Below are 26,313 nucleotides of genomic sequence, written 5' to 3'. Positions count from 1 at the left end.
ATTTCCAGCTCTCAAATTCTCTAGCTCCTGATTCTCAACAGCGAGCACACTCCCCAAGCCTCTCTGTCAACAGAGAGATGGATCTCCTACTATCTGGACGGGGTGTGACGCCGCTCACTGTGGGGCAGGGGAGAACCTCTGATCATTCGTTATTATTTCAGGACTCTCCTCAGAGGCCCCGACCACGGGGGAAGGGCAGGCCCCAGGCATCGAGGAAATGGATGGGGAGCTGACAGTGGCCCCCACACCTGAGCAGCCGGAACGAGGCGTCCACTTCGTCACCACAGCCCCTACCCTGAAGCTTCTCAACCACCACCCACTGCTCGAGGAATTCTTACAAGAAGGGCCAGATGGCGGCGAGGAGGGGCTGAGGCCAGCACTGCCCTTCCAGCCTGACCCACCTACACCATTCACCCCGAGTCCCCTTCCCCGCCTGGCCAACCAGGACAGCCGCCCCGTCTTCACCAGCCCCACTCCAGCCATGGCTGCAGCACCCACTCAGCCCCAGTCCAGAGAAAGACCCTGGAGCCTGGAGTCAGAGCCCTCCGTGCTTCGTATCACAGCTCCCCTACCTCCCGTGCCCAGCCCAGGCCCCGGGGAAGAGCCCAGTACTACACCCCCTAGCAGAGCATGGACTCCAACCCAAGAGGGTCCTGGAGATATGGGCAGGCCATGGGCTCCAGAGGTCAGGTCCCAGACCATGGGGCTCGGGACGGAGGGAACCATCCCGACCTCTACAGCCTCAGGGGATGATGAGGAGACCACCACCACCATCATCACCACCACCATCACCACAGTCCAGCCACCAGGTCAGCTCCTCGCTGGCTTGCAGATCTGGAAATGGGGATGGGGGAACCGCGGGGCCCCTAAAGTCCTCTGTCTCTATCACTGTGCCAGCCTGCCTTGCCCTTTGGCACCAAGGGCCAGCCTGCAGGAGGCAGGTAGATGGGAACCAAATGGCCTGGGTTCAAATCCTGATTGGAAACAACTACAACAGACCCTAGGAATTTTGCTGAACCTCTCTGAACCTCATCTGTAAAATGGCGATAAGACCTACCTCATTGAGCCATTGTGACAACTGAGATAAGATTGCACCTAGTAGGTGCTCAGGAAAAGGTGGTCCCCTTCTTTCAACAGGGAAATAGATTCCCTAAGAGCTGGACTTCACCACACACACACACACACACACACACACACACACACACACACACCAGTCAGCCTTAGTTGAATCAACATCACCAGAGCTGGGTTTAGCCTTGTGTTTCCTCCTGCCTCCCAGGCCCTTGTAGCTGGAATTTCTCAGGCCCGGAGGGCTCTCTGGACTCCCCCACAGCCCCCAGCTCACCTACTGATGTCGGCCTGGACTGTTTCTACTACATTTCCGTCTACCCTGGCTACGGTGTAGAAATCAAGGTAAGCGACCTGGTTCCCTCAGGGACAAAGCTGGGACGGTTGTGTTACTTTTCCAGAAAGGTGCTGGCTACTGGGAGAGGTGGGGATGTTCAGGGGCATCAGTTGGCCTAGAGCCAGGGCTGGGCCTAAAACTTGGTCAGTTTCTGCCTTATGCACCAGGGAGTGAAGAGCAACTGTTCCCAGGGGCTTGATCAGGAGCTCAGGGGAGCGTGAGGGGCTCTCTACTCTTGGATGGGCAGTAGAGTGGGTGAGTGTCTGAATTTATGTGGTTGGGGAATGAGAATGCAGGGCTTCATGGTTGGGCCTGAAAGAGCCATGGGGCCTCATTGACTGACTTACTCACTCATTCCTTCAGCAAATACTCCCTGAGCAGCTCCTCTGGGCCAGGCCCTCTGCTGGCTCCTGGGGTGCAGAGTTGGGGAAGACAGACATGGTGCACCATCAGAGAGCACCATCTGGTAGGCGAGTCAGACCCACAGCCCCAGCCTCCTGCCCCCTGCCTTCCCAAGCTATCTCATCCCTCCCTTGGGATTAAGACTCTCTCTTAATCCTCAGCCCTGAGCCTGCCCATCCTCATGGATGTCCCATCGGCTCTTCCACCTCCACGGGCCTCAAAGCCAACTCTTCCCTTATGCTCCCCCAAACCTGCTTGCCACACCACTCTTGACCTCTGAGTTGGACCCTAACCCTTCAGAAACATGGCGCAGGGCCACCACCATGCAATGTGGATGGAGCCTGGAGCTGTGCACGGTGAGGCCAACTCGGCGCTTCTCTCTCCCTCATCCCTGAGTCCCATCAACTCGGGCCTACGTTCTATCATGACGCTCCCCAAAACTCAGATCTGTCTCCTTCTCTCCTCCATCCCACCACCCCAAGGTCCAGCTTCCATCATCTCTCCCCCAGATGATGCAGTGGCTGCCTCACTGGTCACCCCCCTCATGCTTGCCCCCACTGTCCACCTCCAATGCAGTCACTTTTTTTTTATTGTTTTATTTTGTTTAAGTAAGTTCTTACGCCCAACGTGGGACTTGAACTCAAGACCCCGAGATCAAGAGTCACATGTTCTGAGCCAGCCAGGTGCTCCTCCACTGCAGCCATTTTTCCCATATGAAATCGGTCCTCCCCTCCACACCTCCCCAGAGGCCTCTGAACCAAGGCCATTCCCCCGGCCCGTGTCTAGCCACTCCCTCCCTCCCTCGTTGTCTACCCCCCCTTTGCACTGAGCAGCTTGCAGCTAACTGGATGGGCCGAGCCTGCTTTCCCCACAAGCCCCAATTGTACATGCTGGTCCTTCTGCCCAGAAGAGTCATCCTACTATCCCTTCCTGGGACTCACCCTTGGGGTCACTTTCTCTGTGACTTCTCTCCTGATGCCCCATCCTAGGAGTCTGTTAATAAGCTGGCCACGTCCCCAGCTAGACTGTGAGCTCCTTGAGGGGTACCCTGGAGCACAGGGCCCAGAATGGGGTCTCCGTGGACTGGCTGAATGAATGCACAAATGGATGGAGGAAGGAAGGAACGAGGTGACGGTGGCCCGAGTCTGGGGACAGACTGGAGGTAGAGGCAGGCATTCGGCCTAGCTGAGGGCATCAGGCAGGTGACTGAGGAGCAGAGGGAAGGGGGCAGAGGAGGAGTCCGGGAAACAGGGCAGGGCTGGCTGCTCCCAGCTCCTGGATCTGGGCCTGGAGCCAACTACACCTGACCTGGGGATGTCAAAGCCAGGTCTCTGAGCCAGGCCCAGAGGAGGGGGACCCTCTCCCACCACTGGTGGACCCCTCGCCTTCTTTCTGTAGCTGTTTGCTCCTGCCCTGCCAAGGCCTGGGCCCTCGCTCTGGGCTGACGGGGAGGGCAATTAGGAGTAGCCACCCCCCCACCCCCCGAGCCATTAGCACTCAGTGCCGCTTAATTAAGGTAATTAATGTAAAATCATCACCTAATGAGATGTGGCACCGGCTGTGGCTCACCGGGTGGAAGGCGCCAGCTGCAGGTGTGAGGAAGGGTGAGGGCAGGGGCAGATGCCAGGCTGGGTGCCTTCCTGCGGGCCTGAGCCGGCTGCACCTGCCCCCCAAGCCTACCATTCCCACCGAAGCCCACTGGGCCAGGCTGGGCCCAGTTCCGGTACTCTCCACAATGGGACAAGATGCTGGCTCTGCCTGCACCAGCCCTGGCCCCGGCATGAGCCCACCCTGGAGGCCCACCCCCTCCCACCCTATAAGCCCTGTGTCTGTTGTCTGGTGCCGCCACTATTTTTTTTCATCAGAATGCAAAAGCTGTTACCAGGCAACCCTGAGATGAAGACCTGCCACGGCCCTGATCGCTGTCTGGGAACATGGCAGGCAGATGCTGGCGCCGCCCTCCACTTGCCACCATGGGCCAGAGTCCTTGGGGGCTCCCGCTGGCCCTGATGGCCTGAATTAGAGTCTGAGGCCATGGCAGGAAGGGCCGGGGGGGAAGGGACGGCACCAGCCAGGGCTGAAGCAAGGGTTAAGATTCGTCTCCTTCCGGGGCTGAATCTGCAACGTCTGCTCCTATCTGGGCCTCATGGCCACACCGTGCAGGTCTGGTTACTGGTACTGCAGACCAATACCCATGGAGAGCTGGGAAGACTGAGGCCAGCAAGGAAAGGGAACTGCCTAAGGTCACTCCAGTAGCCACTAACTAGCGTTTTTTGATGAAGGAATTTGCTCTCCAAATATAAACGGAGCAATTACCACGTGCCAGGCTCTGTGCTGGGGGCGGACACAGTTCCCCGGGGAGACGGATGTCCTAAGCCCTGACCAGGGAACGCTCAGCACCGTTGGGATGGAGTGGGAATGCTGGGATGGGGCGCACTTCCCCAGCCTGGAGGGTCGGAGAAGGCCTTCCAGAGGCCGTGATACGTGCTCTGGGGCCTGACAAAGGAGAGGTCAGCCGACAAGCCCGGACTGGGAAGCGGTGGCTCTGGAGGACTGGCCGTTGACGACTCCCAGGGCAGGATGGGACAGATGATTTCTATTGCACAGGAGCGGGAGGTGAGCCTGGGGTCTTCCCAATCACACTTCTGCCAGAGGCTAGGCCTGAATGCAGTGCTCCTCTGCCCGGACAGTGGGGGATGGAATGGGTGATTCTGGGTGGGTGGAAGGGTTGAAATCCAGGCAGGGGGGATGGGGGAAACCATGGGAGGAGAGGAGCATGTGAAGGACCATAGGTCACGTCCCTGACACCATGCTGAGCCCCTGCCATGTGATCACAGCTCTGACTAAAGTCTAGGGCCCCTTTTCATGAGGTTCCAGAACGCCTAACTCCCCAGCTCTCTGTTTTGGACTCCAGCCCCTCATAACTTTCTTTATCCCCCACCCCCACCTCCCTTCAGGCCGCCGCAGCAATTTGCGTGCTGAGGCCGAGGGTCTGAGCTGCCCACAGGCAGGAGGCCAGCTCAGGTCCTCTGTAATCAGAGGATGTTTGTCGTTTCAGCCCGGGCCCAGGAGCTGGGCTAGGCTCTCTTGAGAGGTCTAGAGAAGCCCCTTCAGGATGGGTGGGCACAAGCCCCCTGGCCCATGTGGGTCCCATCCCTTTTCCAGGCAGCCGGTCTCCCCCGAGGGCTCCAGGCCTTTCAAATGGGCCTGGCATGTGCCTCTCATTGCACTTGGCATTCCAAGAGCCTTCCCACTGCCAGTCTCCGTCTTGGCTTGGCTGCTCTCTGTACCATCTGGAGCCTGGGCACAGCTGCCCACAGTCCCTACCCTAGTGCCCCAGGTGGCCTCATTGGAGCACAGCTCTCCCACGCCAGGCCAGCTGCCAGTTTGACAGCCAGAACACCAGGACCAGGCTTGATGGGGCCACCAATAGGGTGGTGGATCAATGAGGTGAGATTTCTGGGCCACCTCCTCTCTTCCGGCTCCTGGAAGGCTCGTCTAAGAGGGATTACGGAGGCGCATGCAGGTCTGGCCCATTGCATTTAGGCCCCTCTCCCCATCCCTAAAGCAGACTCTGTCCCATAGGCTTTGTGGACAGACATCAATTCAGACAAGAGCACAGAGGCTGTCATGTGGGCCTGGGTCCCAGACCTGCCTCTGCAGCCCGTCCCTTGGTGACTAGGCAAAGCCACTGGCCTTCTCCGGAATGGTTTCCTTCTCTGTAAAAGGAGATGAACCAGATGAGGCAGAAGGGCCCTCCCAGCCAGTCCTTCTGAGAGTGTCTCCTCTCGTGGGTTCAGGAAGCTCCCTCCTAGGCCAGGCTGGGCCGCGGCCCCTCAAGCCCTTGAGCCTGCTTCCTGCTTCCTGGCGGCTGTAGAACCTGGCCCAGGGAGAGGGTGGCTTCCAGGGACAGTGCCTCCTAGGCAGAGCCCTGACAGAGCTGAGCCTCAGGGGGCTTGACAGCCAGCTATCCCCATGGCAAGAGCATTAGTCTTACCAAGGTAGAGCCCAGGTCTCCCCAAGAAAGGGGAAGAGGACTGTTCAGATGCGCTGAGCCCCTCACAGGTGGGATCTAACTTAATCCTGACAACCCTATCAAGTGGGCACGATCCTCCCAGCCCACACACGAAACCGGGGTTCAGAAAGGTCATGTGACTTTCCCCAGGACCTTTCAACTAGTCAGTAATGGAGCTGGAGGTTGATTCCAGGACTCAAGAGCCCCTGTTCTGCCCCTGGCCCAGGAGATTGGCCCAGGTGTGGCGAATCCGAAGAGGGAGTGCATTTGGGGACAGTTGGGGGCTCTAGCCCAACCCCTTTCCTCAGCTCAGCACTGCCTGCTCCTGTAAGATACCCACCTGGAACTCCCCCAGTCTGGGGCCGGGCCTGGGACGCTATGCACAAAGACAAAGCACTAGGCCAGGAATCGGGGGTCCTGGTCCAGAATCCTGGCTTCGCTTTGGATTTACTGTGCGATGCAAAGAGGAACTCTCAACTTCTCTGATTGCAAGGTTCCCTTATCTATAGAGCGGAAGTAAATACACTCTGCCCTGCCTCCCTTATTGAGATTTTGTGCGATCTGAAAGGATAATGGGTGTGAAAGAGCTTTGAAAACCGATAAAGGGTCTCATGGGAAAAGTTGTGATTCTACCGCTGTGGGGAGTGGGGAGCACGTGGGGGCGGGGGAGCACGTGGATTTTGTGGCGCATGCAAATGAGGGAGCACATGTGAGGAGGCGCACGTATGTGGGGGAGAACGTGGGAATGAGGGCACACGTGTGCCATGCCGTGTGTTTGAGGGAGCTGCGTGCACACGACCGGGCCTGTGTCACAGTACACGCGTGGGTGGTGGTGCCCAGGAGAGTGTCGGGAGCAGGGCCTGAGGCCATCTTCTGGGGGCGGGGCTCACACCCCTGAGTCATCCTTGAGCTCCTGGGTCTGTGTCTGCCTGTGTAGGGTTTTACTCGGGGGCTTGTGGCACCATCCCACCTATGAGTCACACCATTAGGGCACATTCTGAAGACCCAACTGGCAGCTTCGATGAGGATAGACAGGCCAATCAAGGCTGATGGTCTGGGAGCTGGCAGAGGGCAACCTAAATCCTCCCCACTCCCATTCGGGAAGGAGTCGGCCCCTTCAAAGTGGTTATATTTTCTTCCTTGAATGGACCTCATGGTCAGCTGGAAGCCAGGCAGTGCTAGACAGCCCAGGGTCCTGGGGGAATTGTCCTCACCTCCCTCTGCTCTATCTTCCCCCTTCCTGCCCCCCAGCTCCCCCCCTTGTCACAGGCTAGGGGTGTGGGAAGACAGCCCTTGTGAGCAGAGCTGACATTTCAATCTGTCTCCCAAGCTCTTCGGATGCCTGCAAATTGCATCAAGACTTCATCACCCTCCTTGTCCAACACTCAGCCCTGTCTGGCCCCTGTCAGGCCTGGCCCTCAAACAAGTGACAAATTACATTGCCGCCACTGCGGCAGGCCTGCAAGTGGGTGCTTGAAACCCAAGGGACCAGAGCCGCACAGACAGCCTGTAGCCGAGAACAGGGTGCCTTCTGAGTGTGAGCCCCGGGTGACCCAGGCCCACTCCATCCCATGCTCTCATGGCAGCCCTCACCACCAGGCTGGGCTGGAAGCCAGGCAAGCTGAAGGGGGTCATACGCCTCAGCTCCCAGTTTTCCCAGCCTTACAGGCTTCTGGGGAGGGTGGAGAGATGGTTGGTGGGAACATAAATCTCAACATCTTGGAAAAAGCCCTGGTCTGACCAAAATGCACCCCACTGCTAAACCTGGTGGGCCTGGGCTCTGGGAATAAACGGGTCTGGACATCTAGACGTCTGGATGTCTGTCTGCAGGTGACAGCCGCATGAGGTTGGGAGGGAAGGAGTTGCCTTTGCCTCCAGCAAGGCAAGATTCTGCTACTTAACACCGTGGTGACCTTTTGCAAGTTCCTTAGCCTCTCTGAGCCTTATAGAAGTGGCGAGGAGGAAATAATGCCTGCAAACAGAACAAGGCTCAAGGCGTTGTCGGTGCTCCTGTGCTCCGTGACTGCTAATTGTTACTGCCTGTCTGCCTGCCGTCCCTGCTGGTGGCAGAGCAGCAGGGTCACGAGCTGGAAGCTGTAGGTCCGAGGACGTTTATGGCAACTAGGAAAACTGCTAAGTTCATTTCTGTTTCTCTGCTTTTTCCTCCTTAGTCATTTCCTTGCAACGATGTCCTCCCTCCCACCTCCTTCTCCCAGTGCAGCCCCCACTGGGGCGCTCTCAGACCCACCTGCTACTCACTCTCCCTGAGCCTGCAGCCCCTCTGCTCCCCCTCTCCAGGATCCCCGCCGCAGACATTCAGTGCCTCTTAAGGCAGAATTATATGCTGCCTGGCATCTCTCGATAATTACAGATTCCACGTGTGTGAGTCTTGTTTGCCCAACTCTGGAATCATAGAATCTCCAAGTTTGAAGGGACCTCATCCAGCCTCTGCCTGCGGCAGGAATTCCCTGAGGAATGTCCCCAGCAGATGGCCAGGCAGGCTCACCCAAACGCGGCCTCTAAGGGAGGCTCCTCGCGGAGAGCCAACAGTGCTGCCCCAGCAGCCTGCCTTGAGCCTCCTTTTGGCCCCAGAGACCCACTGGGTCTTTTCTCCCAGGCAGAGAAGTCCCCGGGGCACATCTGTTTCCGGCACCCAGAGTCCAAGGGGCCCAGAGCATGCCATCTCCTCCAACCTGCCTGGGCTCAACACCCATCCTCTGTGCTCCTCAGCTTGCAGGAAGCTGGTGGTGAAGGGACTTCCGGTGGTCCACACGTTCACGCTCTCCACACATCTTTATTGTCACTGGCCAGTGATGAGGACGTTGCGACCCCAAATGCCACCCTGGGCTTTAATGGAGAAGTACAGAGAGGACAGGTGGGGAGGGCTTGCCGCAAAAGAACTGACTGGCCTGGCTTGGGAGGCAGAGGGCGATGGTCCTGAGAGCTGAAAGAATGACCAGCTTCCCCAGGAGGGCAGGAGGAGAGGGCTTCACCTGCATATGCACATGCCCAGCGGAGGTGAGGCGTGGCCTCCGACTGCAGTGTGGGCAAGTGTGGCTGGCTGAGCTGTCCTCAGAGGCCAAGGTGGGCAGGGCCCTGAGGGCCAGAGCAAGGCGTTTGGACCAGATAGTGGGGCTTTGTGGGCTCAGTGGAACGCCATCGAAGGATTTCAGTGAGGAAGCACTATGTGTGGATGGTCGGTCACAGGTTGGGGCTATTAACTGGCTGCAGTTCAGAAAGTATTGATGAGGAGGGAGGAGCGGGTGAAGCCTCGCAGGCAAGGAGGCTGGCCGGGAGGGCAGGGGGGATGAAGAGTAGTAAAAAGATCGGAGTCCAATAGATTGGACTGAATGACTGATTGGCCGTGGGGTATAAGGGAGAAGGCAAGACGCCAGTTTTGAACTTGGGCATATCGATGGATGGAGAGGGAAGCTGCTGGTGGAGTGGGGGGGAAGAGGGTGGCTCAGTATGAGGCAGGCTGGGGGTGGGATGCCTGTGAGGCGTCCAATGGGGCATCCAAGGGAAGCTGGGCACATGGGTCTGATGCTTAAAAGACCTCACATGGCTGGCCAGGCCCTTGGACACCATCTAGTTCAACACACCTACTCCATCCCCACCTTACAGATGAGAAAAGTGAGCCCAGAGAAGTGAAGGGACAGGAAGCAGCTGGTGTCCTGGTGTCATTGAAAAGCTTTGGAGACAGAAAGACATGCTTACAAATTCCAGTTCTGCTAATAATCTCTATGTGACCTTGGATATGAACTTCAGATCCCCTGTTATAGGGTTAATGGGAAGGTGAAATGAGCTCCTCCTGCACTCACGTGCCCAACTCAGGGCCTGGAGGTTCCAGTGGCCAAGTGGTCCTGAGGATTGATCATGCCTGGGGCTGGGGCCTCCGGGAGCCTGTGGGCAGCAGGGCTCAGTCAGCAGGAAGAAGCCTGACTGCTCCGCTTTGCACTGTCTATCCCATGGCAGGTCCAGAACATCAGCCTCCGAGAGGGGGAGACGGTGACTGTGGAGGGCCTGGGGGGGCCTGACCCACTGCCCCTGGCCAACCAGTCTTTCTTACTGAGGGGCCAAGTCATCCGTAGCCCCACCCACCAAGCGGCACTGAGGTTCCAGAGCCTCCCACCACCTGCTGGGCCTGGCACCTTCCATTTCCACTACCAAGGTAGGCCTGGGCAGCTGGGGGAAGAACCAGCCCAGACTGGGTGCCCTCCTGGGGAGCTCTGCTGCCATTATAGGTTGGGGGGGTGAGGGAGTCAATGGGACAGGCACAGGTGCCCAGCGACACTCTGTACAACTAAAAGTAATTATTACACATTTGATACTTCTAGAACCTTCCCTCCTCCACCTACTACCCTGTAGAGAACTGGCTGTGAAGGGGGCCTGACACAGAACCAGGTAGCCCCGGGGGTGCCCACTGCCACTTACCCAGTCACTCATTCATTCATTCATTCATTCAGTAAACTCTTCCTAGGTATCCGCTCTTTGCCAGGCTGTGGACAATGACAATATCAAGGATATTTGAGGGCCTTGAGGCATTCCTTGACCTCAAGGAATTCAGAGTCTCTGGGGGAAGCAGACACTGAAACAGGCAAGCCCTCTCTCCCAAATGCAAGGGGGTCAAGGTCAAAGGGGCTTGATGGTGACCCTCTGGAGATCCTTAGCAACGAACCTGGCCTTCCTGAACCACCCCACCCACCCTAGACCTGGCTCATGACCCAGTCAGCTCAGAACACCTCTGGAAATAGGGGAATGGCAAGATATAGTGGGAAAATCACAGACTCGGGAGATGGGCAGGCCTGGTCTAAATCTCCTTCCCATTGGCTGTTGACCTCGGACAGGTCATCTGACCTCTGTAACCTCCTTTTCCTCTGCTGTACCACATGACCAATATGCCTACGCCATAAAGTCATGAGGAGGGTTAAACAAAAGAGTTCATGTGAAGTGCTTAGCACTTAGCACATTCCGTGAACTTAGCGTGTTTCATGAAGGAACCGGAAACAAGTATTAAAGAGCTGGCAGAATGGAAAAGGGAGGAAAGGGGGCTTGCCTCTTCTCTTCTTCCATCAGTATCTCTCCTGGCCCCCTTACCCCAGGCGAAGTCTTCTTGATCCCTTGTACTGCTGTGACAGGGTCACCAGTTCAGACTGGGGAGTGCTAATGGGGAAATAATTGGTGTGAACAATTATGGCATTGCCCTGCATTGTCAAGGACTGCTTCTGCAGCCCTGCAGGGTCCACAGCCCAAAGAGGAGGACAACCGCTGGAGATGGGGATGCTTGGAGTCCACCTAAGAAGCACTCGCCCCCACCCCAGCCTCTCCACCCAAACTGGGAGAGCAGTCTGGCGTGGCAGCAGGGAGCCTAGCGGTGGGCAGGGGCTGGCCAGGGGCTTGGCAGAGGCAGGGGGCCAGCTGAGACAAGGGAGAGCATCTAGGCGGCCCGGCCAGCCTCCCTAATGGCTCATCAATCCTCCCTAGCAGCGGGCATAATTTCACGCCACGGTAACCTTCTCCCTTGCCGCAAATTCCTTTGCACAAAACTCTGGACCTTCTCTCTGTTGGGCCAGGCAAAGGTGGCTGAAAGGCAGTGAGCTGGAGGCCCAGCAAGGGGTGCAGACCCCAAGGAGGGGCTGGAAGAGCTGGCCCAGCCCTGCCTTCTGCTCAGCTCCCAGAAGCCCTCCCTCCTCAGCCCAGTTTTTGTCAATGATCAGCTCTTTCCTTAATGAGCGTAATTCCCCTAATTATAGGCTGTAATTAGCCCTGATCCCGGAGATGAGAACAGGAGCATGTGCTCACACGCGTGTCTCCCCGGGCTGGAGAAAGAGGGTGCCAGAAGAGGGGGCGAGGGGACTGGTACCCACATCACCGCCAGAGCTATCCAAGATCATGTCGGAGATCACAAGGATGGGCCCCCACAAGGGCCTCATATGCAGAACCAGGCTCCAACTCCCCTCCCACAGCCTCAGGCAGGGTGAGGAAGCAGAGGGCCCTGCCAGGCATGCCCCTCCTCCCTCCTGAGCATTCCTGGCACTGGACTTGGCCCCAGAAACAGACGCCGGGGAGAAAATAGCTCAACAGATTGCAGTCATACAGGCTCCCTGGGAACGGTAGTCATGGCAACAGGAGGAAGCTCCTCCTGCAAGTGGCCACCATGGAATCTGGGGGCTTCCTCATCTGCCCCCAAACTCCTGCTCTCACCTCATCCCAGCCCAGTTTCCTAATCCGTCAAATGGGGGACCTCCCTTCCTAGAGTTGTGGTAAGAACCCATAGGAAAGATACGAGTACATCTGGCTCATGACCTAGACTTGTCTGGGTGTCACCCCCCATCCCTGCACTCTGGTTGGGGTGCCCCACCCTCTTTTTCCCATCCCGTTCTGGCTGGGGACCGGTCTCTCCCCAGGTCATCGTGAGTGGCCACCCTCACCAACCACCCAGGGCAGCCTTATGTAACACTCATGGGTTCCTCTGACTCCCAAGCCCTGGTTTCTACTTCACCTGGGGAAGCAGGTGGGAGAGGGGCGTTGGAAAGCAATGGGCTCTAGAACCAGGAGCTTCAGTGCCCTCTCTGCCACTTACTGTGTGGCTGTGTGATCAGGGCAAGTCCCCCAGTCGCTCTGAACCTCAGTTTTCCTTATCAGAAAACGAGTTAATAACCCATACCTTGCCTTCCTTCCTCCCAAGCATGTTGTAGACCTCTAGTAAGAGTGTGAAGGCATTTTAGAAGCTGGAAGGTGTGAGGTGCTTTTATTATTATTATTTTTTTTAAGTAGGCTCCAGTGCAGGGCTTGAACTCACAACCCTCACATCAAGACCTGAGCTGAGGTCGAGCGCTTAACAAACTGAGCCACCCAGGTGCCCCTGTGAGGTGCTTTTATTAATCGAGATTACGAACAGTAACAGCAGGCTGGGACATTTGGTATTTGTTCTGTGCCAGGAATTACGCGTATGTCCTGTCAGTTAACCTCTCATGTAACAACACTGGATGCAGTACTCTATAAACGGGTGGGTAAACAAGGAAACGGAGGCACAGAGAAGTTAAGTAACTTGCCCAAAGTGGCACAGCAAATAGGGGCGCTTGTGTTCTTCAAACCCAGGCAGTCAGACCCCCAGAACCCACCCCCTAAGTGCTGCCCTGTCTTGCCTGCCAATCACAAGTAACCACTCATTGGCCATGAGAGAGGGAAGAGTAAGAATCATCCTCTCCCTTTTCACAAGCCCAGTGACTACAGCCAGGATGGGGAAAAAAATCACAAAACTCATTTCTGGATCCTGTTCTGCCCAGAGACGGCTCTTTTTTCTGTTCACACAAATCACACAGAGGCTAGCAGAGTTCCAGCCTGGACCTCTCTTCCCATCCACCTATGACCATCAGTAAGGGTGGGCCCTTCGACCCAAAGATCCTCAGTCTAGACAATCCCCATCCATCTTACAACCCCCACGGGTTTTCAGATTCTGTAGCCCGAGCCTGCGCTCGGCCTCTCTCCTTGACCCCTCAGGCCTTCTTTCCCCCCTCTCGGACCCAAGCCCTGACCCCCATTTTTAACTCTCACCCTGGCTTGGCTCCAGGTTGGGGCTTGCCATTTTGTTTTGTAGGATTTGCTGCCACCATTCGGTCATACTTGGTATGACAATCCCAAAAGAAGCTTCCCAAGGCAACTTGTCCTTCCCCCAACTTCCAAGGAAGGCGTGCCCTGCCTCCCCACCCTCGCCCCATCCTGTTTTTAAAAGAAGTCCACAGTCCTTGCCAGTGAATACTGGGAAAGCTTTTACTGTCTGACTTCAGTCGTTCTGGCTGTAATTCATACTTGTCCCCTATAGGAAAAATAGTATCAATACTTTACATCAGGATAGACTTGTCATTGTTTCAAGTGCTTTCACATCTACAAGTCATTCAATAAATATTTCTTAAAGATGTGCTATCAGCTGGATTTCAGGGATACCAAGCAAAATAAAATAATACCCCCTTTATTCTCTTAATAACCCTGTAGGTAGCCTGGCATTTTGAACCTCATTTAACAAATGAGAAACTGGGACACAGAAAGGCTGAAAAACCTGCCAAAAGCGTCAGAAAGCTTGGACCAGAACCCAAGCAACCTAACTTCCAGCTCTGTGCTCGCTCCACTCACCAGCCCAGGCTGCTGGAAAGATCTGGCCCCTTCTGGGGAGGGGATCAGTCTTTCCTGGAATTCCTGATGCTTCCTTTGGCCCCGAGTGACACCTCCAGACAGCCTGTGGCAGGGCCCTTTTGCCCTGGCTGTGACTCAGCCCCCAAAACACACACACACACACACACACAGACACACACACACACACACACAATGTCACCCACTTTCTCTCTGCAGCCTACCTCCTGAACTGCCACTTTCCCCAGCGTCCTGCTTATGGAGCTGTGACTGTCACCAGCCTACACCCAGGAGGCAGTGCCCGCTTCCGCTGTGCCACTGGCTACCAGCTGAAGGGTGCCAGGCTTCTCACCTGCCTCAATGCCACCCAGCCCTTCTGGGATTTCCAGGAACCTGTCTGCATTGGTAAGTGGCTCCAGGGGACTCAGTCCTAAACAGAGGAGTAAGGGGAGGGCTTATCCCTCTCAGTTGCTATCTGGAACCTCCATTTGCTCTCCGTAAGGAAGCCAGAAAATGGTCACATACCTCAGTAGCATTTATCCAACCCCCCGTGTTGAGCACTTCCTATATTGAGGCGCCACGGGTATAAAGAGCTGAATTAAACGGGGACTATGCCCTTAAAGAGCCCACAGTCCTGGGAAATGTGTGAAGAAGGAAGCACATGGATCACGAATTTCCAGAGCAGGAAGTAAAAAGCACCAATGAAGAGACATAAAGTGACATGGGCAGGGAGGAAGCAATCGTTCTGAGCTGGGTATTTGGGAGCCTTCCTGGGGAGCTGACATTGAAGGTTTGGCATTTTAATGGAGGGAAGAGTGCGGGCAGTTAACACAGAGGCAGCCAGGTGAGGCAGTGTTTAGGGACTCGGAAAACAGCCAGGGAGAAGCTCAGAACTATTCCTCAGGAGAGCCAGCCCAGCCAGGTGGTGTCTGGAGGCCAGAAGGCCAGGCAAACAAGAGGGTGTGAACTTAGACAGTGACTTTGGGAACAGAGAGGAGGGAAGAGGTCCCAGAGACACTGACGAGCGAAGGGGGACAAGTGGAAGGAGACTTCCTCCCAGGTTCTGGACCTGGACGATCAGGAAGTCTGAAGTTGCTGCCGGTGGAGAGGGGCTTCTTGGCAGAAGGAAGATGGAGTGTTTAATCTGCAGTGTGAAAGGCAGCTTGAACATCTTTTCTCTTCTTCTTCTTTTTTATTTTTAATAGCTTGGGCTCTTGAACCTTATGTCATTTTATAAACTCTCCCTGGGTGCTAGACACAAGCAGAGGTGAATAAGCCAGATGTGGTCTCTGCCCTCCAGGAGCTCTCCGGCAAGTGGGGACACCAGCATCAGCAAGTTCTGTGCAGACTGTGCTGTGATGGGGTGAATTCAGGGCATGGTCAGGATCCAAGGGAGAGAGAGCTGCTCCAAAATGAAGAAGAAGGCAAAGAAAGCTTCCCAGGGAGAGAGCATGGAAGGATAACAAGAATGTTAGCTCAGGGAAGTGGAGTGGATTCTCGGGACAGCATATGCAAAGGTGTGGAAAACACAAAGCCTGCTAGAGTGAGGACATGACAAGGTGTGCCTGAAGAGCGCATGCGGGATGGAGTGAAGCCGAGTCAGGAGACAGCCAGCTTCATAAAGGGCTTGAAAGCCATCTTGAGCTTGGATGACCTGGGGGTAACAGGGAACCACAGACAAATTTAAGTGAAGGGTGGGCATATCACGTTCGTGGGGCAGTTCTGTTCCGACCAAGCAGAAAGGTAGGTCTTGCCCTCTCCGCAGAGAAGCTAAGAAGAAACACCACGAGCCCCTCCCCAGGAGCTTTATTAAGTTAAAATATTCTGCCATCTTGAACATCTGGAGACAAGGGTGCTGTGTCTTGGCCAGGGCAGCCCGGTCTCTGAGAGCAGAGAGGGTCCAGAGCTGTGTGTCCAGGAAAGGAAAGTGCTGCCTGGAGCCAGCCATATACTCCTCTTGCCTTTGAAACCCCTTCTCTGGCCCCGTTCAACTGCCAGGAGCTTATGGCCAAGTAACCCAGAAGTCTTCAATGATGGGGCTGGGTGAGCTGCTCAGCCTCCCCTTGGAAAGAGGACAGTCCCAGGCCAGAGGGGTCAGCCCAGGAAAGATGGTGGTAGTGAGGCTATTTCAGAAAGTAGTTGAGGCCAGGTCCTGGCTAGTAATGTCTGCTGAGGCCATAAGATTTGGAGGTGGGTGGCAGGTAGACCAGATGTTTGTTGGGCCAGATCTAGTCCTGCCCTCTTTTTTTCATCCACTCACTCATTCAACAAACGCTGAATACCAACTCTGTGCGTGGCCTGAAAAGACCTGGCTCCTGCCCCAGGGGGTCCTAATGAAGGGACCTAGCCAAACAATAACTAGCTTTAGGACAGTGGCATGAGGTAGAAGCAGCAGATAGGCCCCAAGAAGGTTGGAGCCCCTGGGTAAGGGGCTTTAAGGGGCTGCCTGGAGGGAGTCGGGGAAGGTGTCCCAGAGGAGTCAGCAGAGAGGGAAAGTGACTTACCCAGGGCCACTTGGCTAGGTCTTGGTAGATCTACCACAGTCAAAGGAGTTGCTCATGAATAATCCCAGAGGTGTAAAAGGTTAGGATTCTGGAGTCCAGGCTGTCCGTCAGCCTGCTTGGGCCAAGGATTGACCTCCGGGATCATGAAGGCACAGAGGGCACAAGAGCTGGGGAGAGGCAGGCAGGCTTGGTAGGCCATCCAGAATCCAGTGGATCTAGGGTCCAGAATCCAGCCCACCGTCCTGGCCCTGTCTCACAGCTGCCTGCGGTGGGGTGACCCGCAATGCAACCACTGGCCGCATCGTCTCCCCGGGCTTCCCTGGCAACTACAGCAGCAATCTCACCTGCCACTGGCTGCTCGAGGCCCCGGAAGGCCAGCGGCTGCACCTACACTTTGAGAAGGTTTCCCTGGCGGAGGATGACGACAGGTGAGGGGAGCCCTGGTGGGATGGGAGTGCCTGGCCGGCTAGTGCCCTGCTGCAGGGCTGGAACCCAAGCCCGGGGCCACACCCCAGCCAGGGCAGTGAGACCAGCCATGCCTCTGCTACTCTCCTGGCCCAGGCTCATCATCCGTAATGGAGACAACGTGGAGGCCCCTCCAGTGTATGATTCCTACGAGGTGGAGTACCTGCCCATTGAGGGACTGCTCAGCTCCGGCCGACACTTCTTCGTGGAGCTCAGTACTGACAGCAGCGGGGCGGCGGCCGGCATGGCCCTGCGCTATGAAGGTGAGCCGGCTGGGGCCTCACAGGAGTGCAGGGCTCAAGCCTAGGGCCTCTCCTCTCACACCCTCCCCCCGCCTCCATTCCATCATCATTCCTTCCAACTTAGCCCTTGCTCACCTAGCACTTAGGCTCCCCTGCCTACCCCTCCCCTCCGGTTCTGGGGGATTGCTACCCCGTCCTTGCAGGAGACCCTTGCCTGGACCCAGGTCCTCTCGTCCAAGAGAATGAATCTCTACAGTTTGAAGAGCAAAAAGGGCCCCAACCCTAAGAGAAGGAAAATTGCTGCAAGAGACATTCTAGAACTACTCCTGCATGCATGCATTAATTAATTAATTAATTAATTAATTAAAAACATTTATTGAGTGCCCTGTATGTATGAAGCACAAAACCAGGTGCTGGGAATACAACAGTGATCAAGCCTGCCTCCCGAGCATGATAGGGTATGGTGCTCTGGGCATCCTGCTGCAGGCCTAGGACATGCATTTGTGGTCAGGATGATAAAGGCCTTGGGGCGGGAGGCAGAAGGACATCTGCCCCCCGTTTGGCCCAGCTGAGGCTGAGCTGGGCTGGGCCCCATGGTTTGCAGCCTTCCAGCAGGGCCACTGCTATGAGCCCTTTGTCAAATACGGCAACTTCAGCAGCAGCGCCCCCTCCTACCCTGTGGGCACCACCGTGGAGTTCAGCTGCGACCCTGGCTACACACTGGAGCAGGGCTCCATCATCATTGAGTGCATTGACCCCCATGACCCCCAGTGGAACGAGACAGAGCCAGCCTGCCGAGGTCAGTAGGTACCTATGTATGGGCCTGGCTGGGGGCAGGAGCAGGGTGGGGGACCAGAACCAGCCGCAGAGCCTGGGGCCACAGGGGCCCTGTGATGTGTGAGATTCAAGGTTCCCCCCTCCCCAGGGAGGAGGTGGGGGCTCCCGGCCATGGGTCGGCATACCTGTGGGCAGGTGGCAGCCCCAGGACATAGCACTGGGGGGGGACGCGGAGGGGACGCACCTCCCGGGCCTCCCCTGCCTTCCAGCTGTGTGCAGCGGGGAGATCACAGACTCAGCTGGTGTGGTGCTCTCCCCCAACTGGCCGGAGCCTTACAGCCGTGGGCAGGACTGCATCTGGGGCGTGCATGTGGAAGAGGACAAGCGCATCCTGCTGGACATCCGAGTGTGAGTGCCCGCTGGGTGAGGCCAAGCCAGCTCCTGAGCTCTGGGGCCATCTGTGGCCCAGCCCCCCTGGAGTCCCCAGGCCCACCCTCCCTGACGGTCCTCCTCCACAGGCTGCGCATAGGCCCTGGTGATGTGCTTACCTTCTATGATGGGGACGACCTGACGGCCCGGGTACTAGGCCAGTACTCAGGGCCGCGTGGCCACTTCAAGCTCTTTACCTCCATGGCCGACGTCACCATACAGTTCCAGTCAGACCCCGGGGCCTCGGTGCTGGGCTACCAGCAGGGCTTTGTCATCCACTTCTTTGGTGAGCTTGTTGCCCCTACCCTGCCCTGCTGCCTGGGGGACGTGATGCCCGAATACAGATCCCAAACCATGGCGAGTCAGAGAAACTGGCACAATGAGCCCAAGTGCTCTTATCCAACAAGGGAAAGCTGGGAAAACCCCAGTTATCCTCTACCTTGAAGGAAGCTAGTCTAATTCCCCATCTTCCCTGAGGGCCCAGTGAAAGGGAGCCTTCCGTTGCAGCAAGAGAGATTTGGGTAGGCAGCAGGAAGACCTTTTTCACAAAAATGGGAAACTAAGGGAAGGGGCCTGTTTCTACCTTCTGACCATCTTAAATAGAAGTGACAATTTCCCCCAGCCTACCCGGCCCCCTCTCTCAGGACCGGGGAACCAGCCAACGTGTTTTTGAAAGTAAAGCCAAAGCCTAAATGATAACCCAGGAATCTGAGAGACAGGATGATGTCAGGGACAGGCAAAGAGGGGCCCTTGAGCAGGAAGGAATGCATTGCTGGGCCTGTCCAGGCCAGGCGAGGCCCAGGCCAAACCAGCAGGAGCTGGGGTGCCCTCGCAGTGAGGAAGGCTAGCACAGTCACATCAGTGCTGGCTGAGGGCCTGCATCTTGCTGCCCCTGTGCCCCCCAGAGGTGCCCCGCAATGACACATGTCCGGAGCTGCCTGAGATCCCCAATGGCTGGAAGAGCCCGTCTCAGCCTGAGCTGGTACATGGCACTGTCGTCACTTACCAGTGCTACCCCGGCTACCAGGTGGTAGGATCCAGTGTCCTCATGTGCCAGTGGGACCTAACCTGGAGTGAGGACCTGCCCTCCTGCCAGAGAGGTGAGTGCACCTGTTCCCCATGTTCCCCTCCTCCGTGCAAGATACGAGCCTCTCCCCTCGATTCTGAATCAGACCTCAACTGTTGCCAGCTAGTGCCCTTGAATTTCCTCCACCTCTTGTAGCCTCAGTTTCCTCACCTGTGAAATGGGATGATATCTTTTCAAAGTGTTATCCACCAAGCACTTCAGATATTTCCTTCCTGGCCAGTGTTTGTTGTTTCACATGGATAGGAAGGGGACAAGTGAGGGATGCACCGGCCAAACGGCAGGGACAGATAAAGAGGCAGCAGAGCCACGTGACATAAAGATATTAGCTGGCCAGGAACAAAGCCTGGGTGGACTGGCTTTTGTTGAGTGCAACCTGGGCTACTTTCCCCCATTACCCTCTATCCCTAGTGACTTCCTGCCATGATCCTGGGGACGTGGAGCACAGCCGACGCCTCATATCTAGCCCCAAATTTCCTGTGGGGGCCACCGTGCAGTATATCTGCGACCAGGGTTTTGTACTGACTGGTAGTGCCATCCTCACCTGCCATGACCGTCAAGCCAGCAGCCCCAAGTGGAGCGACCGGGCCCCCAAGTGTCTCCGTAAGTGTCGAATGGGTAGGAGGGGAAGCCGCTGGTAGGAGACAAAAGATGCCACCTCTGGAAGCTAGGGACCGGGCACCCTCACTGGGCTCCGCCTGCTTTGCAGTTGAACAGCTCAAGCCATGCCACGGCCTCAGCGCCCCCGAGAACGGTGCCCACAGTCCTGAGAAGCGGCTTCACCCAGCAGGGGCTACTGTCCACTTTTCATGTGCCCCTGGCTACGTGCTGAAGGGCCAGGCCAGCATCAAGTGTGTGCCCGGGCACCCTTCACATTGGAGTGACCCCCCACCCATCTGTAGGGCTGGTGAGTGTTCTGCCACCCTCAGAACTCCTGTCTGTCCTGGGGCGCCTGGGTGGTACAGTCGGTTGAATGTCTGACTCTTCATTTTGGCTCAGGTTGTGATCTTAGTGTTGTGGGATCAGGCCCTGTGTCGGGCTCTGAGCTCAGCATGAAGTCTGCTTATCATTCTCTCTCCCTCTCCCTCTGCCCCTCCCACTTATGTGCGCGCTCTCTCGCTCTCTCTCTCTCAAATAAATCTTAAAAAAAAAAAAGAAGAAGAAGAAATTCTGCCTGTCCCACAGGGCTGCTGTAGCAAATACGCCAAGTGTTGAGAACCAGAACCCACTGCCCATGCCCCCTTCATGTCACCCTTATTCTCTCCAGTTTCTGCCAGATCCTTCTGACCTGGTGACACCAAGACAAATGCTGGGGTGGGCTCTCCTTGGATAAATCCTTCCCATGATCAGTCTACTCCCTGCCTTAGTGGCTTGGCCCATTGGTCTCACCTCTGCCCTTGGCCCTCCCCTCTTGTTCCAGCCTCTCTGCATGGGTTCTACAGCGGCCGCAGCCTGGATGGTGAGCCCCCCCTTGAGGGCCAGGGAAATAGTCTCCCTGCCCCTGGCTCTCACAGCTCCCAGGCCATGGGTTCCCCAAGAAGGGAGGGCAGAGAAAGAGAGAAGTCTGGGACCAGCAGAGCAAAAGTTCCTTTCCCTACCCCCAGCTAGCTAGAGGGAGCTGGTACCTGGATTCTCCTGGGCAGAGGTGAGGACAGATACGGGCTCTGGGTCACAGGGACTTCTGTCCCAATCCCACCCACTGTGTTTTCAGTTGCCAAGGCACCTGCTGCCTCCAGCACCCTGGATGCTGCCCACGTTGCAGCCGCCATTTTCTTGCCGCTGGTGGTGATGGCGCTCTTGGTGGGAGGTGTGTACCTCTACTTCTCTAGGTGAGTCCAGTTCCCTTCCTGCCCTACATACCTGACTCACTCCTGCCCAGCACTTTTAACTCACAGGCTTCTCCATCCCACAGGCTCCAGGGGAAAAGCCCCCTGCGGCTGCCCCGGACACGACCCCGCCCCTATGACCGCATTACTGTGGAGTCAGCATTTGACAATCCAACTTATGAGATTGGAGTAAGTACCCATCCCACTCTTCGCACCCTATCCAGGACATAATTCTATGCTCCCTTGGGCGGGTACCCCGAGGGTCCCTCCAAGCCCTCTTACTCTTTCCCTTTTTCTTGGGAAGGTGAATTATGGGCTGGCAAACCTTATACAAGTTTCCAACTCCCAGCAGTCTCTTTACTTTGCAGGAGACGAAAGAATATGAAGTCTCCATCTAGGTGGGGGCAGCTTGGAGAAGCCAGCTCAGCCCAGCATCACAGCCCAGCAGCAGAGTTTCCAGCTTCCTTCTGTCCCTACACCTCCTGTACATACCATCTGGGAAGAGACGCCACCAATCCCTCAAGAAGTTGTGCCCTCCCCCACCTGCAATGCCCACCAGGGCCTATTTTCTTGGTACCACTGCCCACATAGGGCCCTTCCTTGGGTTCAAGTCAGGGGGCATTTGCCTCTGGGCAGAGCACAGCTGGAGCACGTGCATTAAGAACCAGCATTCTCCTGACCCCTCTTCATGCCCTGGACCTCTAGCCTGGAATTCACAAGCAGAGGAAGAGCACCTTTCTCCAGGCTGACCACCATCCAGCCTGTCATGTGGCACCCTGCAGCAGGGTGAACTTGATGGTGGTGGAGACGGCACCAGGGTGCTCCTCACGGGACCATCACCAGTGGCCAAAGCTGCTGTCAACAGTGACCTCGGGGTACTCCTGGCACACTGACATCAGCCCCTTGGGGAGGTCTCTAGTCCTTCTCTAAGGCCCCAGGAATGGACAGTTCTGCTTCCTGGAGGCAATAATTCAAAGGACCCTAAGGGTTTTAGGGACCCTACCCCAAGCTCAGGTTGGGTTTCCCTAGACACTCATGCTCCACACCAAAGCAGGACACCCCACTGCTGCCCTGGCAGCCCGACATGCCAGGGAGAGGGAGACCTTCCCCTGATGTTGATCTGGGTTTACAAACATCTTCGTTCCCACTAGTCCCTCCCCCAACCCCAGCCACTCACCAGTCTCCCCTCCTGGTCACTGGGTTTTGGGATAAGGGGAGTGGGCAGGCATATTCTGGAGAGGAGCAGAGGTCCACGGGCCCAGGAATTTGGCATGGAACAGGGGGTGAGAGACCCAGAGAGAGACCCAGGAGTTGGCTACAGGCCATTTTGTACATGTAATGTATTATGTGGGGTCTGGGCTCCAGCCAGAGAACAATCTTCTATTTCTGTTGTTTCCTTATTAAAACGGTGTTTTTGAAAAAAAAAAAAAAAAGCAATGGCCAGGTAGATGGTGCTTTCTTGGAGGGAAGGGAGGTGGGAAATAAATGGGACGTGGATTTCAAGACCAGAAGGCATGCTGAACCTACCAAATGATCACTCCCACATTTCATCCAAAACAAGTTACAGGCAGGCGCTTCAGGGACTACTGTCCCAACAAGCTCAGTGCAACAGACGGCAGGTGAAGTAAGAGGCCCCAGTGGCTGGCCCACAAGGGTGTGGAAGCCCAGGAACCCAACTGCTCATCTACCCCAATGCTCCCTTTCTTTCTTTTTGCTAGGTCCAGTACTACAGGCTGGCACACTCCCAAGCCACTCCTCAATGCCACTGTATTGTTGACAAGGCCCAGGAAGCCTGATGCCTCTCTCCTTCCCTTTCTTTGCCAGCTAGCAAGGTTTAGGAAATTGGAATAAGAATCAGAGACTGAACCCCTAAACATGAGGCCCTAGTCCTTCCTGGCCTCGGGGACGATCCAAACTATCAGGAGGAAGGGCAATGCAGCTTAGGGTAGGGACCCGGCTCATATTTTAGCAAAAGCCCTATCCCTGGGCTCCAGAAAGAAGTTGGATGGAGAGGATCTGCTTAAGCTTGCCGTGTTTGGTCACTTGCAGCCCCAATGCCCCTTCCCTACAGCTCCCAGACACCTCCTGAGATGAAAGGTCTTAGCTCAGCATGCACAACCAAGCTCAGCTCTCCAGAGTAAGAGCAAGAGACAGGCGGTGGAGTTATGGACACTCAGAAGCCAGAAGACAAAATCCCTGAAAGAAATAATGGCAGCCGCCAGCACGTTCTACTTCCACAGTCTTCCAAAAGAGAGGTCCTGATCATTCATGGCTGCCCACCTCCTGGCTCTACCACAGGCCACCTTGAAGGCTGGAGAAGCTCCAGTCCATGTAGAGTGCACTGCCTATATTAGCCACAAGAGGTCACTTCAGAAGACATCTGTATCCCACCTGCGAGCTCTCCTCAATCCCCCTTGAATAACCAGGACTGGAGCTCTCCAAGGTGGCACCAACTTCCGACTGCAGGGCTGACCTCCCCCTCCAAGTTCTAAAAGGAAGGTGTGTAGAGTGATTAGTTCCCCTGGCACTTGTCAACAGAGCCAAGTATTATTTCCCTAGTTAGCCCACCACCTGTTCCTGTTCTCCACTGAATATTATGATGTTGATCAAAGCAAAGCGTTACTCATTGGGCATAGGCCAATGGACTACTTATCTGCCCCATAATGCTTTCAGGCTGACACAGCAGCGCAGCTGGATCCTGAGCAGTAAGAAGCCAGTGAGAGACAGTACATGTGTTTCCAACTTCTGAGGGCCTGTGGCATGAAACAAAACCTCAGAGGAGATGAGGTCTGGCCACTTTCATACAACTAGCACAGCCCTACTCTCTCTGTAGGCCGCCTCGCTGGTCCACAGCCACTAGGATTTTTTGTTTGCTGAGGCTGGTAGAGGGCAGAAAATGGCCAATCTACATGACACCTACACACACACACACACACACACACACACACGCACACACACGGATAAGGCCCGTGACCTTATCACTCTTCCTAGGCACCAAGAGGATCATCAGAAAAGTCAGAAAAACAGAAACCTAAGACCACACACTGACATCCCCACCCTATCTAACTCATCCTCCTTAGTATCCCAAAAGAAGCAGCAGCAACAACTCCTCACAGACAGTTAACCTGGTGTAGTGGAAAGTGTCCTGGCCTGGGAATCAAATCTGTTTCATTCATCGGTCTGCCATAAATTCACTATGTGAACTAGGCAAGTCACCACTCCTCTCTATGCATCTGGAAATGAGAAGATTAACACAGATGGTCTTTAACCCCTTTCCGGTTTTATCCTTCGGCAAATGCTAAGTACACCTTAACGATCACAGGTGAGCAGGACTCAACTACCCGGCAACAATGCCAACTAAATGCCTAGTGGCAGTCACAGTGATGCTATTCCCTTCTCCACCTCTTAACCTGCAGTCAGGCAAGAGATAACGGGCCATCTCTGAAAGCGATAACAAGGGCGGGGGCGGGGACCGGGGCAGTGAGGGAAGCCCAGAATTCGAGGTGAGACCTTCAGACTACAAATCCCAGCATACAGCACAGCAGCTCTCAAAAGTATCCCTTCCTGGCAGACAAATCTCTCATCCGCGGGTCCATCCCACCATACAGTGCATACCATGCACACGGAACTACGGCTCCCACAACCCAACAGATCCCTCGCGATTCTTGCTCCCAGGGTGCAGTGCGCTCTCGTTAGCCCTTTGGACCTCTTGCGCATTGCAAACTGGGAGTTGAAGTCCACTATAGGCAGGTAGTTGGGCGTTGTCAGCGTTACTACTCTTCGCTGTTGGCTTCTTCTGGAGCAGTTCTCAGGGACAGTGATCGAGAGAGAGTAGTAATGGGCCAGCGAAACTCTCCATGGTGTCATCATTACGCAAGGCAGGGATGCTGAGGTTAAAATTAACTGTCGGGAGCGGAAGGGTAGTGCGAACAGCAGCCATCCAACCCGACACCAAAAGAATAGTTTTCCGTCGCTATGGCTTTTCTTTTCTCTTTACCAATATGGCGCCTAGTTCAGCCACACCTGACGCTGGGAACCAAACGATCCAGTACAATATCCCTAGGAATACTGCTGTCACCGACAGCCTGCCAGCTCCAGCCAACACCACACCTTGCTCCTTCCTGTTCTTGTCTGAGGACTCCAAGGACATGGTAGCCTATATCCCATTACCAAAATGGCGAAAGTAGAAGCATTCTTGTTAGGGCCTGCAGGTGACAATACGCTTGCGCGGAAGGCGGTTGTGTTGTGGGGCGGGAGGAGAGCATTCTCAACACGCCTGCGCAGAAGCAGAGTCTTCTTGGTCTATACACAAACACCAATGGATGAAGAGCCCCCATGTTCCTGCGGCTGCGCCGTGACCCTTAGAAAGTCTCCCAGGCGCCTGCGCGAGACCTCAGGTCCCGCCCTTTTATCTTAGTACGCTGGCGCAAGGCGGAAAGGCGGGGCTTCGGCGCTCCAGACGAATGCCAGCGCGGCTGCGCGCTGGGGGGTACCCCCTCACTGCGGCTGCGCGGGAGCCCGGCCGCCGGCTGTCACTGCGGTTGCGCGCGGCGAGCGGCGATCCCGGGGCGCCTGCGCGGGTGGCTTTGCGGGCGCTCGCGGTAAGTTTGCGCCAAGTGCGCGGCAGCCGGGACGCAGACGGCGGCGGCGGCGAGAGGCGGAGCTCGGGGACCACCCCCCATCACCCTCCCCGCAGTCACCTCACGTACCACAACCTCACCTAACCTCTCACCCCCCCTCCGATCCCCCCAACCCCGGGATGGCAGCGCCCGCCAGCCTTCCCGGCCGGACCAGCGGTCGCCAGCGCCGGCTTTAGCCTGTGGGACTAGGCCCCGCCGAGGCCTGACCCCCGGAGCCGGGACCCACCGTGCAGCCAGCCGCCGGGCCGGGGCTGAGGGGCCGCTCCCCCCTCACGGCCCGTGGGGAGGACGCTGCCGTCCCGGGGACTGGGGGCCGGGGGGTGGGGGGGAGCCAGGGCGAGGAAGTCGGGACCCGTGTTGGGAAAAAAGAAGGGGGGCCGGGGTCAGGAGCGCC

The 26,313-nt window shown here is 56.2% G+C and overlaps 1 protein-coding gene across 2 annotated transcripts; it reads left to right on the top strand.

Annotated features, from left to right (window-relative positions):
* Positions 1–449: 449 nt before the first annotated feature.
* Positions 450–21,677, top strand: SEZ6 (seizure related 6 homolog). Of its 2 annotated transcripts, none has more exons than XM_008695327.2 (16): positions 450–809; positions 1,280–1,413; positions 9,798–9,993; positions 14,172–14,357; positions 16,716–16,884; positions 17,018–17,184; positions 17,768–17,962; positions 18,210–18,348; positions 18,459–18,655; positions 19,275–19,469; positions 19,865–20,056; positions 20,163–20,360; positions 20,874–20,912; positions 21,165–21,282; positions 21,366–21,468; positions 21,648–21,677. In XM_008695327.2, the coding sequence occupies exons 1-16, from the start codon at positions 482–484 to the stop codon at positions 21,675–21,677; spliced, it is 2,586 nt and encodes an 861-aa protein (XP_008693549.2). In that variant the 5' UTR covers positions 450–481. The 2 variants fall into 2 exon arrangements, with proteins under 2 accessions (XP_008693549.2, XP_008693550.2); XM_008695328.2 differs by having other exon boundaries at positions 21,632–21,664.
* The last annotated feature ends 4,636 nt before the right edge of the window (positions 21,678–26,313 follow it).

This window comes from Ursus maritimus, unplaced genomic scaffold (assembly GCF_017311325.1).
Source record: "Ursus maritimus isolate PB19 unplaced genomic scaffold, ASM1731132v1 scaffold_24, whole genome shotgun sequence".
Classification (NCBI taxonomy): domain Eukaryota; kingdom Metazoa; phylum Chordata; class Mammalia; order Carnivora; family Ursidae; genus Ursus; species Ursus maritimus.
Note: the sequence above shows the minus strand (reverse complement) of the source record. Positions and strands in the feature narration are given on the sequence as shown.